The sequence below is a fragment of the Eucyclogobius newberryi genome, unplaced genomic scaffold (assembly GCF_026437365.1).
Source record: "Eucyclogobius newberryi isolate DKJ021-1_F unplaced genomic scaffold, fEucNew1.0.hap1 SCAF_11, whole genome shotgun sequence".
Lineage (NCBI taxonomy): Eukaryota > Metazoa > Chordata > Actinopteri > Gobiiformes > Gobiidae > Eucyclogobius > Eucyclogobius newberryi.
The window spans coordinates 29969865-29988610 of NW_027315735.1; the positions used below are offsets into that span (position 1 = coordinate 29969865).

At 41.3% G+C, this 18746-nt stretch overlaps 1 protein-coding gene across 2 annotated transcripts in view; it reads left to right on the forward strand.

Moving 5' to 3' along the window:
• Positions 1 to 18746, forward strand: part of tenm1 (teneurin transmembrane protein 1) — a 398797-nt gene that overhangs the window by 264939 nt on the left and 115112 nt on the right. Inside the window, exons 16-21 of one of the 2 annotated variants that reach the window (XM_072439861.1) lie at positions 1281 to 1400; positions 1496 to 1757; positions 4690 to 4975; positions 12118 to 12261; positions 12830 to 13082; positions 14847 to 14867. In XM_072439861.1, the coding sequence (XP_072295962.1) occupies positions 1281 to 1400; positions 1496 to 1757; positions 4690 to 4975; positions 12118 to 12261; positions 12830 to 13082; positions 14847 to 14867 (1086 nt within the window). The remainder of the gene's footprint in view (positions 1 to 1280; positions 1401 to 1495; positions 1758 to 4689; positions 4976 to 12117; positions 12262 to 12829; positions 13083 to 14846; positions 14868 to 18746) is intronic. The other variant, XM_072439862.1, reaches the window with a different exon arrangement.

Sequence of the window (18746 nt, forward strand, 5' to 3'; positions counted from 1 at the left end):
CCCGCCGCATTACTATTCAAACCAGAGGGCGCCACTTTCGCCGCAAGTTCCCCCGGCTCCCGAAACGCCAACGTGACGTGAAAAGTTTGAGCTGGCGGCCGCCACGTTGCGTTTTTTTACCGCGCTGGGTTGTATTTGCGGACGCGCGTACAACGTCGGCCGAAGCGGATGACGCGCGCTTTGTTTCCCGCCGAAGGTCGTTGAGGCTCGTGCGCTGTAATGTCGCCGGGGCCTTTCAAACCGCGATTACGCACATGGTGGTGGGGTGTGGCGAGTTACGTTCCCTTGACCAACATGAATGAATCATACGGCTCGCGGTTGTTCAATCGTCCTGTGAACGTACTTCTACTTCCACTCGGGCGATAGTATTTTGAACACGTCATTGTCCTTAGTCGTGAAACGTTCGGCTCTTTTTCCGTGTCATTCGTGTTTTACAAATGTGTGTTCCGGATTATACTTGAGCGACAAGGAACCGTTTTATATTTTGGTTGAGTAGAATGACAACGCAGAATCCGGATATTTGTCGGTAATTGTTAGTTTTTGCGAACACTTTATTTTACACAACAAAAGGTAACTTTGATAGTACAGTTTAACTTACTAACAGCTGGTAATAACATGTAACTCAAATAGGGTTGACAGTAATTATTATTTTAGTCAAACAAGTATTTGTATTGAATATTGAGACTTTTTAAGTACATCTTTGTGTGATTTGAGGCTTCGAGATAGAGAATATTCACCAACAAAGAGGAACATTAGACACTTTTATTTTTCTATTTTGACATTCTTACTTAATACTGCCACCATTTCTGTTGTAAAAAGGTCTTTTCGTAGTGTTTTAGAGCTTTTATTGTCGAAATAACTATTGCAATATACAACTATGATCATTTTTTACAGTCGACGAGTCACGATTGGTCGATTAAGCGTCGCAGCCCTAAACTCAAACCCAAACTACATGATCCCAATGTGGTTTATTGCACATGACGTGTCACCATTTTGTATTTTAGCCGAGGATCAGCCTGCGTGGTACTTCTGCTATAACGTCCTTTTCACTCGAGTACAGTTGTGGCTACTTGTCCCTCGTCTGATGCTGAGTACACGCAGTAGTTTGCCTCCTACACAAGGTCGCCGGGCGAGTGCGTCACAATGCAGCGTCGCCTTTCAAACAACGATTATGCCCTCCATCATTATAAACTTGTCGGCGACGCTTCTGCTGTTTACGTTTCTATATATTTCTCCCCTTTTTTTTCTGTTCTTACCCTTTTTCTTCTTTGTCGTTCCAGTCGGGTGGCGGTAATTCGCGGCAACGTGGTGCTCCAGGATGGGTCTCCTTTAGTGGGAGTCAACATAACCTTCCCGCAGCATCCAGAGTACGGCTACACAATCAGCAGGAAGGACGGGAGGTACAGCCCCAAACTGCAAACAAAAGCACAAAACCCGACGTTATTTCATCTTCCTCGCCGCCGAATCTAATTGTGCGTCTTTTATTGAATCGCAGTTTCGATGTGGTGACACTGGGAGCCATGTCCGTGACCCTAATGTTCCAGCGGCCGCCCTTCCTGCCGCAGACGCGCACCATCTGGACGCCCAACAACAACTTCCTGGTGCTGGACCAGGTGACCATGTCCAGGGAGGAAGTGGAGGTGGCGAAGTGCGACGTCATGAACGTGTTGAGCCCGTACCCGCTGGTGCTGCCGTATCCTCTGCCGAGATACACGGGGGCGTGTTCGGATAAAGGGGCCGCTATTCCAGAGCTGCAGGTAAGGAATGGCTGTCTTTACACAATCATACTGTTTAAAGGTGCACCATGTGACTTCTGGTGTTTGTAGGGCATCGTTCAAAGTGCTTTACGGATGAAATCGCAACGCAAACAGACAAAAACATGAATAATCATCATTAAATTGACTTTAAAAGAGAAGAGTACAGATACAATCCTTACTGGCTCAGCAATGAACCGCTTGTTTCCATGGAGATGTTACTTCTTTGCCTGACATTTATCTCCGAGGCGGCAAGCAGGTAATCCCACCAGTAAGATCAGATCTGTGGAGAAGCGAGGCCACTAACAGGAATGTGTTTCATGGTATTTTTGACAGTAAAAACACATGTTATTGAATAAATGCAAGCCGTGTTATTAGAAGAAAAGTGAAATGAAAGTAATGGGCCAAAAATACTAACGTTTTTACCATTAAGTAAAAATATGCACATATATCTATGCTATTGTTGTGGTGGTGGTGATTTAGTGGTTCAAATAAACAAATGAGATTGTAATTTCCTGAACACCATACTTTTAAAGAGTTAGGGCTGTGCTCAAAATATTGATGTGTCAATATATTGTGACGGCAATAAGCGTATTGGAGGCATATTGTCAATCATGTTAATGTATGAAAATGACACTTCCAACTGCCTAGTGACTTGTGCATTCGCGCTGGAAAAGAGACGTTTGTGTTCTGATATTAGCAGTTCAACAGAAAATTATAATACATTTCGTTTTTCTACATTATGACAGCATCAGAATAGTAAACTTCCCTTTTTAGTGATATGTGTATAAGGCTATGTATTATATGGTGGACCCTGTGTCGGGGCACGTATTGTATAGTGAGGTACTTGACAATACCCAGCGGAATATAGATGAATTATAGATCATTATTACGTATAGTTTAGTTATTGACCAAATCCAATCTGACTGCGTTATGCTGTTGGCTGAATCATCATTTTTTAGAAATTGCAACACTGTGAATGTAATAAATTATTAATGAAGCAGAAATGATTTCATCAGATTAACAAAAATACTCACATAATTTAAAATGTATTTCGAAACATGTATTTATGCCTATTTGTTGATACGGTGCATATCAGTATCTGTTACAGCGTCTCTTATGGTTTGGTCCAGGTTTATAAGATAAGATAAGATAAGATATTCCTTTATTGTCCCACATGGGGAAATTTCATTGGTGCAACGCAGGTAGATACAGAGGTAGATACAGAAGAACAGATCACTTATAGGAAGTCTGAAAAACACTTTCAGTAGAAGATCTCCTATAAATAAATAAAAAAACTCCCATAGACAAATAAATACATAAATACCATTGCATGTGATCCCGACAGTAATTGCACATGAATATGTATCACGACAGCACATGAATTGCACATGAATTTCACAGTAATTGCACATGAATTGCACATGAATTCCAACAGCAATTGCACATATGACAGAATTGCACATCAGATTATGTTTTGTAACTTTAAACAAAATACATCCAGGCTTAGCTGTTTATGGATGCACATGGGCCGGGGCCCGCTCGAGGATGCAAGGTGTGTTAATGTTAATGATATGCCCCCGATCGGAAATGCGTATTCAGATTAACGTGGACACATGACATGTCGGTGAAAATGAGCTTTAGATGTATTTCGCAACAGCTCAGCAACAAACCCACTCCGGCGTCGTGGATTTCTGCAAATTTAGCTCCTTCCGTATTTACATCATGCAAATACCAAATGAAGTCAAGGTAAATCGCCGCGCGTCGCTTAGACACGGCAAATGAGGCTGTTCAAAGTCAGCTGGAGGTCAGGCCCAGTCATTACGTGACCGTTTGCGGCGTTGCAGAGCTAAACATTGCTTTATTTTGTATATTTTTTTTCTGTATCTGGTTTTTTCTGTATCCGCCGACGTCTCTCCGCTTATCTCCAAATCTGCTCTTTTAAAATAACCAACGTGCGATTCGACCTGATTAGTGAACCATTACCGGTTAATCCTGGTGGTAAATATTAGCCCAGGACAAGCAGGCAGCCGGCGATTGGAAAAGGAAAAGCCCATCGTTTGAAACCTCATCAGAGGAAGTTGTTTGATTTAAGGTAATCAAAATTGTGCAAAATGTGGATAAATAAATGTCTGCCGCAGCCACTCATTTGCTCTTAATCACACAGATGGTGGCGTCTGATAAAAACAATAAACCAGAGACAGATACGGTTTAGAGACTTTTAAACGTTGTGCTTTGTGATGTTTCTGCTCTTTTTGTGTGTGTGTTTGTGGCACGTTCCTCGCCGCATGGATGGTTGGTTTTCCCCTGGTGGATCCGTCGCACTTTTTTTAATAAACTTTTAATCACATATATTGATTAAACACCTACGCATGGAGAATAGAGAATATGCAATGATTCAAAACGTTTACTGAGCAGAACTGACTCTATGATATGTGATGCTGCTGTAAAAGATAAGAAAAGCTTTATTTATCTAAATGTGGGAGATATTAGTGTCCAAGAACAGCCTTGGAATAGAAAGTATAAAGATAAATGATAAAATAACATTACACAAGATAAAATCTCAAGTCTAACTATTTAAAGTGTACTTTGAATAGGATTAAGATGCTGAAAAGAGTGAAATTAAGTTGTGCTACAAGATAATTCAGACTCAGAACCACGTTATGATTGTAAATACAAGGATAGACAAATGTATAGAGATCAGTTTCAGTTTTGGGAGTTTGCATCAAAGTATAACTGAATAAAATGAAAAATAAAAGAAACAAAAGTGAAAAAATCTCATCCTTGTTCAATTTCTGACCTTTCCCAAAATGTTCCTGACACAAACGAAAAATAAGCTGCTGTTTTTATCAGAGCTTTTCGACTCAACAGTCCCTTTTTCCCTCCTTTTGTCTGCCTTTTTGCCTCACTTTGCTCACTTTCCCGTTCTCCGCAGGCCGTCCAGGAGGAAGTCTCAATCCCCGGCGCTTTTGTCAAACTCAGCTATTTGAGCACTCGCGCGGCGGGCTACCAGTCGCTGCTCAGGGTCCTGCTCACACCGCCGTCGCCCTTGTCTCCCGTGTCTCCCTTGGGTGGGCTCGCCAAAGTCCACGTGCGCGCCTCGGTGCAGGGGCGGCTCTATCAGAGGTGGTACCCCGCCGGGCCTGGCCTGGTCCACAAACTGGTGTGGAACAAGACGGACATCTACGGACAGGCCGTGTGGGGCCTCACTCACGCTACAGGTAACTACAAAACTGTACTGCCTGAATATATACTTCTTCTTTTTTGTTATTTAGAACGCACTGGCTTTGGTTTTTTTCCGGTTCTCAAAATGTGGTAGAGGTTTACTGATGGTATATTATGCAAACTTGAGGTTTTTAATATTGTTCCCTCTTCAAAAACATACCTTGAGTTGCATTTATTGTAGCTTGAATCACAGTAGTTTGAGGAATGCTTTTCACTGTTCCTTTTCTTGTTAAATCACGTTCATTACAATACAATTTGCATCAGTTTGTGCAATTTTTTCAACTCATTTTAGCCCAATTTTGCCTTTTAAGATGTTCAAAGTAGAGCAATGATCCACGGGTGTTGCAGATTTGAATATTGTACCATTGGTCTTCTTTAAATTCTAAAACATGAGATGCCAAAACAAAGATACAAGAACATAGAGACCAATATCAATACTTATAATGCATAATGTGTCAAAAGGGTGCATGATATGGAACATTACTGGTGTCAGCGCGGCATTAAACCTCTTATGTCCATGGAGACAAGCAGGTGGTGGCACAGGGTTTGGTCCTTTTTTAAACCAAAGATAGATACGCTTGATGCCGTATTGTGGAACATTTCGGGCAAAGCCATCACCTCTCCATGGTGACAAAGAGGTGACAGACCCTCCTGATAGACCTTGTTTAGACCTGGTTTAGATCTGGAACTGCTAAACCAGATTTTCAACGAGGAAACTGGAGTTAGTCATCAAATATTATATAAGTTATTGTTCCAAAGTGAAGTCATTATGCATTTATAAAACCCTAGTTAAAAATGTGTTAATTTGGGAGAAATCAAGCCAAACAACTTGTACAAATCTCAACTAGTCAAAAACATGTTTTTTGGTTGTTGTTTTTTCCGTTCTCCTTTACAAAAAACAAATGTCACTCAAATGCACTCAAATTAAAATACTTCTATGTTCAATTAGAAACAATTTACAAAAAAATAGATAAATCGTACCAACAAAAGCAGAATTAACGTGCATCCATAGTTGAAAAGCATACACATTTGGAGAGTCAGCGAGTCTGGCTCCAGCTTTGATTGACAGAGTCACTTTACTGGATTGAGAAAATGGGCGACTCTGCAGCAAATTTCTCTTTTGCTTAGCTTGGAAAACGCAACTTCATTAGACCCTTTTCTCTTGGTGGGATTTGGTGCGTTTATTACCGCCTTTTGTCCCCACCGTGTAATTTATATCACAGATAAGAACAGTGACTTAAACAAATAACTTCTCTGTCCGGGGAATTGCCTTTTATTAGCTTTCTCACTTAGCTAGATAAGCAGGAACGAAGCACTGGCTAACCATCTGCCCAATGTTTTAGCACCTCCAATACTCTCTAATTAGAATATGTTATTTACTTTTGTGAGAGCCGAAACATGTTCCTTTAACACTTGTGGGCACCTCGGAGAAAGTTGCGTTTGCCAGACGAGATCCACCGCATATTTACTTGCGGGAAAAAACAGACAAAGTAGGAGGATTTGGAGTTGTCTGGAGTTGAACAGCGATGGTTCGTCAAGGCAAAATAAGCCCATTCAAATGCAAAGCGAATGTGTTTTTTTATATCTGCATTAAGGCGTTTTAATCATCACTAATCAATGTGTGAGATGTGAAACGCTGTACATAAGAGCCACTTATAGGCATATTATACAGTAAGTAATCAACCAATTGCACAGACTCCTGCCGAACAATAGGAGGGGATAATTAATTACAGCCGACTTCACGTTTATAAAAAAAAATGAAGTGGTCTCGTTGGCAAAAAGACTTCTTAATAATGACTTTGGAACATATAATTTCACACCTCCTACTGTGCTGCCTTTATAGCCTGTCCACTCGGAGAAATGGCACTCTTCAATGTAAAGCGCAGTCGCCAGTGATTCAGAGCCCAGAGCGGCAATAGAGCTTAATGTGTGTGATACAGCAACTCACAAACATAAACTGATCCTCCCTCTTCATTTCATAAGTGTATAAATCTATATATGTCTGATCACAAAGTATCAAAAAGGGGTTTATTGCATTTTTCAGTGAACAGAACTACTAGCAGGAACGTGCAACATACAATAATGAATACTGTATAAGTTTAATAGTTTTGGCCGGAGTGCGACTTATACTCCAGAGCGACTTACATGTGATATTATTTGTTATTTACACACTGGAAACTGCATTTCACATGTTGATTAGTTTCACATGACAACCACAAGAGGGCGCTCTAGGCTCTAAGCGACGCAGAAGAAGAATCTGCACTTCCTCTTCCTCTGGAGTTTGTGGAGTTGTTTAGAAGTGACACAGAGGAAGAAGAATTCAATGGATTTAGCGATTAGGGGTAAAACTGATGCTTTGGTAAACTTGTTAGCATGTTCTTTATGCTATAGTTATCTGAATAACTGTTCATATGTTACGTTAACATACCAGACACTTACATGTTATTATAATATTAGTTCAGTGTTTAGTTCTATAGTAGTAAGGGATTGTCCTACCCGACGTTGTACTTTTAGTCCATTGAGCAGACACATTTTAGTTCTGATATGGTGCGTTTACAGTAGTTCTTATGTAGACTTGGCCCTCGCGTAGTCCAGGTAAAGTCCCAAGTTTAGTCCCAATTCTGTCCCAATTCAGATGCATTGTGTGTAAGAGTGAACACACCCTTACGGACTGGTTGTGTCTGGATTGGAATTGATATTGAGTCTAGTCTGGTTTGAATTTGGAAAACCAAATATTTAAGTGGTACTAGGTGTGAAATATTTTCTATTGAGCCATTTGCAAAATACTTGGATGACAATAAACAAACTTACCTCAGCTCATGCATAAAGGCCAACGCACACCGGGACGCTCGGCCGGGCAGCAAAGGAGGTGCCTCAATTATTTCCTGAGCGTGCACACTTGTTGAATTGAGACGCGGCGCTGCGGCTGAAAACACATGCTTTCTTCACATCTTCTGCTGAGTACAGACAGATTTCTGCTCTGTGACCAACAGAAGGAGCGCCGTGAACCTGGAGAGGCTCCTCTTCTGCTTTTCTACTGCACAGACAACTCTCGTCTCGTCTATGACCTGCTCAAACCGTCTTTCCTCTCCTCACACAGCCTTGCGTCGTGTCTCTCTTTTTGTCAGTAGATAAAAATCCTATTCAAAGCCTTTTTTAAGAGCCGTGACGCACAGGGTTTAGCGTGTGTTGACGCAGTGTTGCCCTTAAACCAGCACATTATCTAATATTTATATGAATGTGTAAATTATAGGTCTCTTATCTCTAAAGTAGGCCGACCCCGACTTGAGCATGTCTCACCAACAGCGCAGCAGGTGAAGGGAAACTTTGTCAACCAAACTCTTGACTTCAACAGTGGACGGTTAAGGGATACAGAGGCGACTGTGAACTATTATTCTGAAGAAGGAGCACTCAAACTGCCTTTAGCCGCCCTCCGCCCTCCCCTCTTAAGCACCTGGACCAGCGTCTCAGTAGCTTTTTGCTGATCCATGGCTTCTTTTGTGTCTTATCTGTCCGAACGATTTCATCTGCTGCCCCTGATCTTTTCACCTCGCCTCGGCTCGGCCGCGCCACTGTTTTTATTTACCCGATTCCCCAACGTCGCCCTCCTTCTCCTCACTTCACCCATAACGCCGTGTCTACCCGGTCCCCTCGTGTCCTCTTCCCCTTCCCCGCGTAGTTATATCTTAGCATCTCCGCGCTCTCTCTTCTTTACCCATGTACCTCTGTGATCCCTCCTCGTCTGTAGTTTTCTTGAGGTTTCGTTGGGCGGCGTCACACTCAAAAGCCAATGCACTCGCAGCTATCAGAGAGAGGCAGATCGTGCACTGTTCGCCGGGGTGAACACATAGCCCGCGGCGGCAGCAAAGAGGTATGAAAGCGGCGTAAGATATTGAACGTGCGTTTCAAGTGCCACCGTGCGCTTGTGCATTGTTTATTAGCATGTCTGTCTCTCTCTCTCTCTCTGCACAGACCGCAGAATATTCAGTTGTGTGAAACGGCTCGCCAACGCTTTCCCTTTGAGATTGCTTCGCCCGTTTCGTCCCCAAAGCATTATTTTCCATTGTAAAAAAGAAACGTAAAGGATGTCCCTATTGAGCGTGTATATTTATGGTAACCTTTAAAGCATGAATTGGTATCCAGGTCGTGACGCCGCTTCGTCAAAGTGACTTTAAGGGTCAGAAAAGACACACAATGTGACAGGGTTTTACCGTTTTTCTAAATATATTTCACCATAAGGCATCGCTGCTTCTATAACCTTCAGGAGCCCAAGGATGTCGCCTCAGGGTGGACCAGTTTCAATAAGGAAAATGTGTTTTGAAGCATTTGAACTTTTACTGTAAATTTCCTTGAATACAATTGTGAAGGAATTTTCTTTTTATATAGGTATGTGAATATTTTGTGCTTTTTGTTTTGTTTTTCACCAACTAGTTAAAGATACACACTGAGCTCACCATGGAGATGTTATCACAGTATGGTATTTATCCATCTCTGCAGAGACAAGAGTGCATTATGAAAAAAGTGAGATTTCAGGTGACAAACGGACAGTGGCAGTACGAATATTATAGTGTTATGATTTGACAAACTGCAACGTATAGGTGATTTTATCTGTGATTTTATCTGTCATGTTCAGTCAACTTGTTTGTGTGAAGTGTCTGTCTATAAAGGTAAATCTTACACTGTGTCTCATTTGTATTTGAAGTTAGTCTTTAAAGGGGACAACATCTGTAAAATCAACTTGTGATAACGGTGCCCCTTCTCCATAAGCACTGTAGTTCGATTGATTCATGCATGTTTGATCCTGTATCGCCCTTCAATCGAGGCTTCAGTGCTCAGAAGAGTGTTGCTTTTACCTCTGCCCTATCTCTGCGCACTGACACGTGATTATTAAAAAAAAAAAAAAAAATCAGATGCCAGGTTTTACATGTAGGGTTAAAAAAATGTCACATAGTCATTTTTTATATTAAAATATGCTCGCTACAGTGAAATGCATCTATTAAGTGTCAGGCTTGTCAGGTCTGCAGTTTTGAACAGTAAATCAATGCGCCCGTGTCTAATACTTGCTGTTTTAGATCAATATTGAGGTTTACAATGAACAAAATGCACGTAATTGTAGGAGATTATAACTCAAGAAATAGCACGATATGGCTTCTTTTAGATTAATTATACGATCATACTTGTACTTGGTTACATTAGATTATAATTTTACAGCCCCTTTTACAACTCAATTACATGAAAAAGAGCACTTAAATGAAGTTACAGTTTAGTAGCTGAAAGCTTTTGCCCAAAGCATGAGGTTTATTTCTCGTTTTAAATCCCCAACGCACCAAATTGCCTATTATTTTCCTGCCCAATCACTTTTATCGATTTTACACATTAAGCTGAAGATTTAGGCTGGCCCCGTGCACCCTCAAAGCAATTCTGTTTAAAGGATTCTCCCCTGCCACTGATTTCCATGCCCACAGTCTGCACCTGCACCCTCTTCTCAGCCTATTCCTCTTTTTCGCTGACTTGTTTGATCCCTCCGGGTTCCTTAGATCGCAGCCTTGTACAGTTACAGTGAAGCTGCCAGAGAGTGACTGGGAAAGAGAGATAAGGGAAGAGAGGGAGAGAGAGAGATGAGTGATACAGAAGATTGACAGTTCATAGACAAGGCTGGTGTCACTTCCAATCGTAGTCAACCTGTTCTTTTTCGCTCGAGTCTCTCTTAAACAAAGTTGCGTTACGAGCTGGCGTTAACCCCACTGAGCTCGCGCTTTCATTTAATTTAATGACACCGTCTACAGCAGCTTTTATTCACAGACTTAAGGACTATGCGATGCCCAACGTCTTATTTAATAATGGTAATCCGAGGGGAATGAGTACAAGCAGTGTTTGATTAGAGTGATTAAAAATGCAGTGTGATGTGAAAGGTGCAACAAGCTCATATTCATTTCATGGTGTTTTCACTTGAAGTCGCTCACGGTGCAATTGCGCAACGGAAGTAGTATCCTTCACCACGATTTATGACAAATATATTGAACAATCATTTGTGAGTGGCATGACATGCAAAAGGTAGATATTGATTCTAGGTTAGACAAGTTTCCAAAGCTCAAACTCTTCAAACAAGAGGACGTTTGCGATTTGCGGTTAAAAGCAGAACTTTCCACAGCAAAATCACTTCTTGCCCAAAGATTTTAATAATTATTTCCATTTTAACGTGCATTTTTTAAGCCTGCAAAGAAAAAAATATAAATTATTGATGCCATTTTGATTATAATTTCATATCTTATAATAAAGTAAATGCACATGTTCAGTTTAATGTGAAAAAGCTGTATCCAAAAGGGAAATGACAATATAGTGCAAGTATTTGTTGTGTCTAAACATCGCTTATGGCCTCTTCATGTTTTGTAATCAAACAGGAAGTGTAGTAATGAATTATCTGGGACAGAGCCAAAAGAGCTGAGCGCGTAGTTGTTATTTTGTAGTGGGAATCTGGTGGTGTATCATTAGAACTGAGAGGGCAAACGGCTAATTCTAGGCCTGCTTCATGAAGACGGCCTCCTCTGATTACACCTCTACTTGTGACCGGCACTTTGGGCCATTCAGCCAAATCACTGCTCAATGCAATGGAGCTTTAGCACTAGAGGAATTTACGACGCGTTTGTTCAAAAATAGCACTGTTCTGAATTCATTTTAAAATGTAAGAAAAAGTTTTGTATTGTACTCCATCTTCTCAGTGCAATTAAAGCTGGCTAGTTGAAAAAATATTACAATGTTTGAGGAAAAAAAGCAGTGTTTGGAGGTTAATTTCAACTAATTTTCCAAGATATGGCGCACTCAAGACATGAAGGAGAATAGCTTGCAATTTGCCATTAAACAATGAGTAAAATGGCCACTGAACTATTCAAATACACTATAATTTGCTACAAATATAAATTATACTATTTAGTGAGATGACATAACACATTTTAAAATGTTTCAATTGATTTTCTGCCTCTTTTTATCATAGTAAATCACATGCCAACAATTCACTGGTGCATAAGCAATTGGACGTATTAACCCTGCGTCTCTTTCTATTGTATTCTTTAATCGTATGAAGTACATCACATACTGCTGATGATTCTTAACCCGATGTGTTTTCTTTGTGTCGTTCCAGTGTCAGTGGGTTATGAGTTCGAGTCCTGTCCCGGTGCGATCCAGTGGGAGAGAAGGACGGCTCTGATGCAGGGATTTGAACTGGTGCCCTCCAACCTGGGAGGATGGTCCTTAGACAGACACCACGCCCTCAACCTACGCAGCGGTGTGTATCAGCCGCACACAACCTTATTACTGCACTAAATTCCATCCCTTACCTCCTCCTCGCAGCAGTGAGCCACACAATAAGGAAACAATAGACGCCACTGACAGTAATGGAAAATAGCTGTAGCACATTAGCCGGCATTGTGCGCTCTCTGCAGTAATTACTTCCCTGGCACCGTTCTCGCTGTGTGTTTCCTCATTCGCTGAGATGTGATACCTAAAAAATGACCTTGGAATGGGACTGTCTCTGTCACTGCATTTGGACACAACGGGTCGCCTCTAATGTACTTTCTGCATACCCCCAAATGCGCGTTGTTCCCGGTGATTCCATTTCAGCGAGGGATGACATATGAGGTGTGTTATAAAATCTTAATGAACCTTAAGAAGGTTGCGATAGTGGAGAGCTCCCACAGGGTCAACAACAAAGCAGTAAAAACATGCCCTTATTTTCAGAAGCACAAATTGAATTGCATTAAACTGGATGCAGCACTATTTATGTTCAAAGATCAGTGACATTTCCAACGCAGCGCACCTCCAGCGTTTAATCTTAATGCCTTCCTCCTCCGCAGGAATCCTCCACAAAGGAAATGGGGAAAATGTCTTCCTGTCCCAGCAGCCCCCTGTCATCTTCACCGTCATGGGAAATGGCTTCTACCGCAGCGTCCCGTGCGGGCCCAGCTGCAGCGGCGCCGCCCGAGATATGATGCTGTTCGCTCCTGTGGCGCTCGCCAGCGGCCCCGACGGCTCGCTCTACGTGGGGGACTTCAACTTCATCAGGAGGGTCCACCCAGACGGATACACGCGCACCATCCTGGAGCTCAAGTGAGTCCGGATTTAGACTCCGATCACGTCTTTGCGAGCCTGTTTTTAGAACGTACAAACATACAGGGACGAGCACAAAGTCTATCCGTATTTTTATTGTCAAAACCCAATGCACTGCTCGTTATTTAAAGAACGAAAGATGGAAAATGCTGCCGTCGGTTCAGCGAGAGCTCTACTCAGTTACATTGGCGAGTCGCAGTTTGTGTCACAAGTTATAATTTTTTCCACTGCAATGCGTTTCAATCAAGAAAGAGATAATACACCCACAATTGTTTCGGTTGAACAGCAGTTGCCACACAGACGCTTTAACGAGAAAGTGGTGAATTTTCTCACGTCTATTCCTGTTTCAGATTAGAAAAAAATGCCGCCGCCATTTCAATGTTGACGACACACTCTAAAGTACATATTAGCATGACAACATCACACCCTCTTGACATTAGTGACTTTACTGTCCCGCTCCAGAACATTGCATATCGTGTGTGTGTGTGTGTGAACTGCAGACTTGACTCGCTCACAATGAAACCCAAACGAGAGCGAGTTATGTAGGTTGCTATGGCATTATCTGCAGTGGTGCATCTGCGGTCGGATCTGTTTGAAGTCTGTGTTGTGATGTTTGTGAGGCTGTAATACCTCTTTAGGATGAGAGGAGAACTCCGGCTCAGAAACAAAGATATTTTCCGTGGATTATGACGATGGTATCTACAGAGCTGCAGGCGCTACATCCTCACTTGTTTCTGTATTTTCTCAAGCGTCGATTCTCAGCAGGCAGGCAGAGTCATTTGTCCTGCGAAATGTTTCTCCTTATGTGACTTAACACTTTCCTTTTCTCAAGCGTTATTAGTGCGTCTCTCTCGCCAATATTCTCGAGCTGGAATAAGCTGGGTATTTTTAGTGCAGTCATTTACTTTTTCGCTTTAAACTCAACACGCGAATGCACAGCTATTGAAACAAGTACTACATTTCAATTACGTTTAACTCTTAGGGATGGATATAGTGAAGTAGTGATAGTATTTGTAGTAGTAGTAGTAGGAGTTAGGAATGTACAATAAGGCTGGAGTCGACAATACCGTTTCCAAATGTCCAAGTATAAATGAAATATATCTTAGAATGTCCTATTTGTAGGATATTTTTAGTACATTAGATTATATTCTATTTTTTTGCCCTTGCAACTGACATCTTCACAATAATTCAATGTGAGAGCTGTAAAAATAGATAAATAAAAGTACTTCTTCACTTCATTGTGTCAAATATTGGCCTTGTGTTTGGCGATTGTACGACGCAGCTTCGTGAAATACGTCCATAAGTAATTTTCTAGCGGTATTGATTATGTTAGAGCAGTGTCAATACCATAAATTAGAACGGCCGGTATCAATAGAATCAATACTGTTTGCACGTCTCGAGCAGGAGGAAGACAATACAAAATACCACATACAAATACTAAGCTTTCGCAGCAGCGAGTACTTACAATCAATCACAATCGTCTTTTACTACTGGTATATAAACTACAAGGTAAAGTACTTCTACCTCCAGACTGACTCCAGACTGTATTTTATATTAGGATACTCTTTTGTCATTAATATTTAATCTGGACTCGTGCAACTGTCTCAATCAAAGCTACTAAGACTTTATAAGGAGAAAAAGGACTCATTAAATGCCATGAAATCACGAGTTACTGCGGTTTAAATAGTAAATGATTGTTTTTCTTTTTCCCCTCTTTTCTTTTCTCTTCTTTCTTTTAAACGCTCCTCCGTGGCACGTTACCAGGAACCGAGACACCCGACACAGGTAAGACTCGTTCGTTATTGGCGCCTTAAACCTTCTCAAACACATTAAACACAAGACAATACAATGGAAACTATTGCAATTTGTTTGTTTTTGTCCGTTATGTTTGTTTTTCTGCAAACGTTATTAACACACTTGATCCTCTCTCCTCGACAAAGCTTCAGAAAACGCAAAACAAATCCTCATCGGAGGATTTGTAATCTGGAAATCAGCCAAAATTTTTTTTTTTTTCGTGAGTTAAAGGATTACGGAGCAGGAGCGGCTTGTGTTCCCCGTACCAGACAGAGAGAGCGCCCAAGGACCGCGGAGACCTTGACACTGTCCGCGGCCCTGAGCCTTCGGAGCAGCGGCACTAAGCCCACTACTCGTTGTTCGACAGAAGATTAGACAGATGTTATTGAGTTTCGGTATCTGCGTTTGCGTCGCTTCTCACTATCGGGGTGATATAGGGGGGGGGGGGAACGTGGCAAGCTCGTGGGTGTTTGTGACAGATGGGTTTTATCCAGTTTTGAAGGGAAAGAGGATTTTTCAAGATATCTCGGAGCGTGCCAAAGTTTCCGAGCGTGGAAAAGGGATAACCAAGTGTGGATTTGTGTTTGTGTTGTATTGGCGGGCGGCTGGGAGGACACAAATGTAGTCAGAAATTAAATATTACAAACTTTTTTTGTTTTTTCATTTTGGCCTGTGCCATGAAGACGGTGGAATAACATTTTCTTTTACATGTTTAAACACGCAATCCAAGTTGCTAAATAAGTACAATAAATACAGTTAGCTTTCTTGCTGTAATATAAAATAAATATATCTAAAATATATCAAAAATATACTGAAATCATGGCACATAGACAGGCAGATTTGCAAATACATACATACATAAATGAATAAATAGATGGATGGATAGATAGATAAATAAATGGTTTAATAAATAAATAAATTAAATAAATCTAATAAATCCAAGAAATCCAAGAAATCCAAGAAATCCAAGAAATCAAATACATCAAATAAATTAAATAAATCAAATAAATCAAGTCTGTTGTACAAGTTGGACCAGAGGAAAGGGCATAAATTTATCCTTTTCCCACTGGGTTTTTGGATTAGTTTTTCCTTGCTGAGGAGGGTCTAAGGACGGAACCAACAATCTAATTTAATGAAGCCCGGCGAGGAAACTGTGGTTGTGATTCTGGGCTGTACAAAATAAATTGTGAGGCCAAAACAAATTTCGCCTTCGGGGACAATAAAGTTGAACCTAACCCAAATTGCCATATGCAGCTAGATACTTCATAATCAGTCATTCTTTCAGGAAATGCTGTCATTCGGGCTGAGCAATTAATCAACAGATCGAGTCTTGTGAAATCGTCAATTATTTGGGAGGGTTTTTTTGAATCGCGAGGTCCACAATCTGTCAGTAAAAAAAATAGGTAAAAACATGTGGTTTCGAATAGTTTATGTTCATGAAATGTGTCAATATTTTATTTAGTTGTATTTGCTAAAGCTGCAGTAGCCACGTGGCTCCTTGTGTACAGTCAAATGTATATCAATTTCACTTCCCCGCCCAACTTCCCTTCCCTCCAGGTTCGAGAATGTAACGCATTGGCTTTGTGGCTGGATGAATAACTTGTACAGTGAACATTTGCTTGTGAAGAGCACTGATTTTGTGCACTTCCGTCCCCGGATGCATCTCTCGTGTTAGTCTCACAGAGTGTGTTCAGTCCCAAGGCATTTCGGACGCCCCGCTCCTCACGTTGGAACACCCCGCTCTTAGCTCTTACTTCCTCCGTTCCTTCTGCTTTGCTTTAACTGTGTGTTAGTGATTCCCTTTTATTCCATACTATTGTTCTCCCAAGTCCAACGCATTAATTATTCATCCATATTCTCCTTTCAAAGCTTTTCGCTCGGTTCCCAGCAAAGTGCCTATGGGCCAACAACCAAACCAAAAAGGGGGTCTGTGGATAGGGGATGTACTCAGAGCAAAACCCATTGTCTATTCCTCTACTTTATATCTACTAGCCCGGGATATAAAGGCATCAGGGGTGTGGACCATTATCGGGAAGGACAGACAGTCAATTCAGAGGCGGTCAGGAACGAGCAGATCCCAGTTATCTGTGAGTATTTAGTTATCATGCAGAGGGTAACATGCAGGTCCAAGTGCTATTGTTAGTGGATTAGTCATCATATTACCATTATTGTAGCCTTCAGCGAGCACATGCAGCAGCTCTGAATCATGACAGAAATGAAGACGGACAAAAACAGGTTCATCAAATGACATTCTGTCCAAAAACTAGAAATAATGTATAGTGCAATGGAAGTTGTATGACATCTTTAGCACCTCCCTCGTTCCAAAACATGTGTGGCTTCAGGAAGTTGTGATAGTCCCCACAACAAGTGCAATTAAATGATACCAAACAATCAATGAAATGTACTACTAATGTGTCAAAGTAAGAACCTGCACATCATAAGTATTAAACCTTCACTAAACACTAACGAGGGCAGTGAAAGTAATTATCCGTAATCAACATTGAACTAAACCAAGACCAGGCCTTTTCTAAATCAGGTCGTAGACATTATCTGACCCATGTAAATTAAGAGTTTGTACGTAATTGCCGTTATTTGGTCGTAAATTGAGCCCATTGTAGTCCTGATGTGGTCTGGGTTTGGTCCTGTTTTTGTCCTGGTTTAGTCTTGATCTAATGCAGTTTTAGTTCTGGTTTAGTCCCAATTTTAATCTGGCGAATAAGTGTGAAGACCAAAATGCTGATCGTAAACTAGTAAATCATCTAGCATTGAGGCATGACTAAACCAGCACTAAATAAGGTTCAATCCAGGACTCAATAAGCTCTTAATTCAAGACTAAATGATCCAACTAAACAAATAAATCAAGTTTAGATAAGGATGTATAGCAATAAACAAGAACCGAACCAATCTTAAACCAGGACTGAACAAATACTAATATAGGACTCCACGTTCTTGCGCTGTACACCTAAACTAAAGCTCAACCAGAACACGGACTAAATTGGGCTCCAGGACTATAAATACAGTATATTTTGATATTTTTTTCAATGTATACAATAGATGTCTACCGCAATTGACGACAAGAAGAATGTTTAGCACAATAGACAACCGCGAACGCACCCTAAACCGAGACGCGACTAAATACGGACCGGTCTAAACATAGGACTACACTAGAACCAAACGAGGACTAAACTCCAGGATGAACCCAGCCAACCGTAAATACTGCGTGAGAGATTGCCGACCACTTGAATGAAGTTCCATGGCAGTATAGTGAATGCACTTTGTAACTGGGTGGATGGCTCTCTCTGGATCCAGGCCTAAATTATGCATGTGCAGTTCAGCGCTCACTTCTGTAAACAGTTAATGGCCTCTATGACTGACAGCGCCCCTGCTCTCATCAGAATATGTTCTCTCAGTCTCTCCCCTTCGCATTATGAGAAAACTCCCGACTAATATCTCATCAAAAATACATTCTTTCTTTCCCGCGTGTAACTGCGTCCGCGGGAGCCAAAGCAAACACGCCAAAAATCACACTGGAACCTGTGAAATGGAGGTGCAAAGATAAAAGTATAGCAGCCGCTCCGCCGTTCCATATTTTAATTTCATTTGTGAGATATTATTCAGTAGGTGGTTACGACAAAAAGAGGAGCAGAGGTGAGTCCTTGAGTTTAATTGGCAGCAAGACTGTGTCCAGACCTGAATGACACCCAATTTCACACTGCAAAGTAATAGTTGAAATACGGGCACATGCGAAGCTAAAGGCGCGGAGCTGCCGAACTGAGGGAAACGACAATAAAGGCTTAAGTCTAATGAACAAGCCACGTGCATTTTTACTTTGTGTACAATGGACGCAGTCGTGGTAGAGAGATAGAAGGA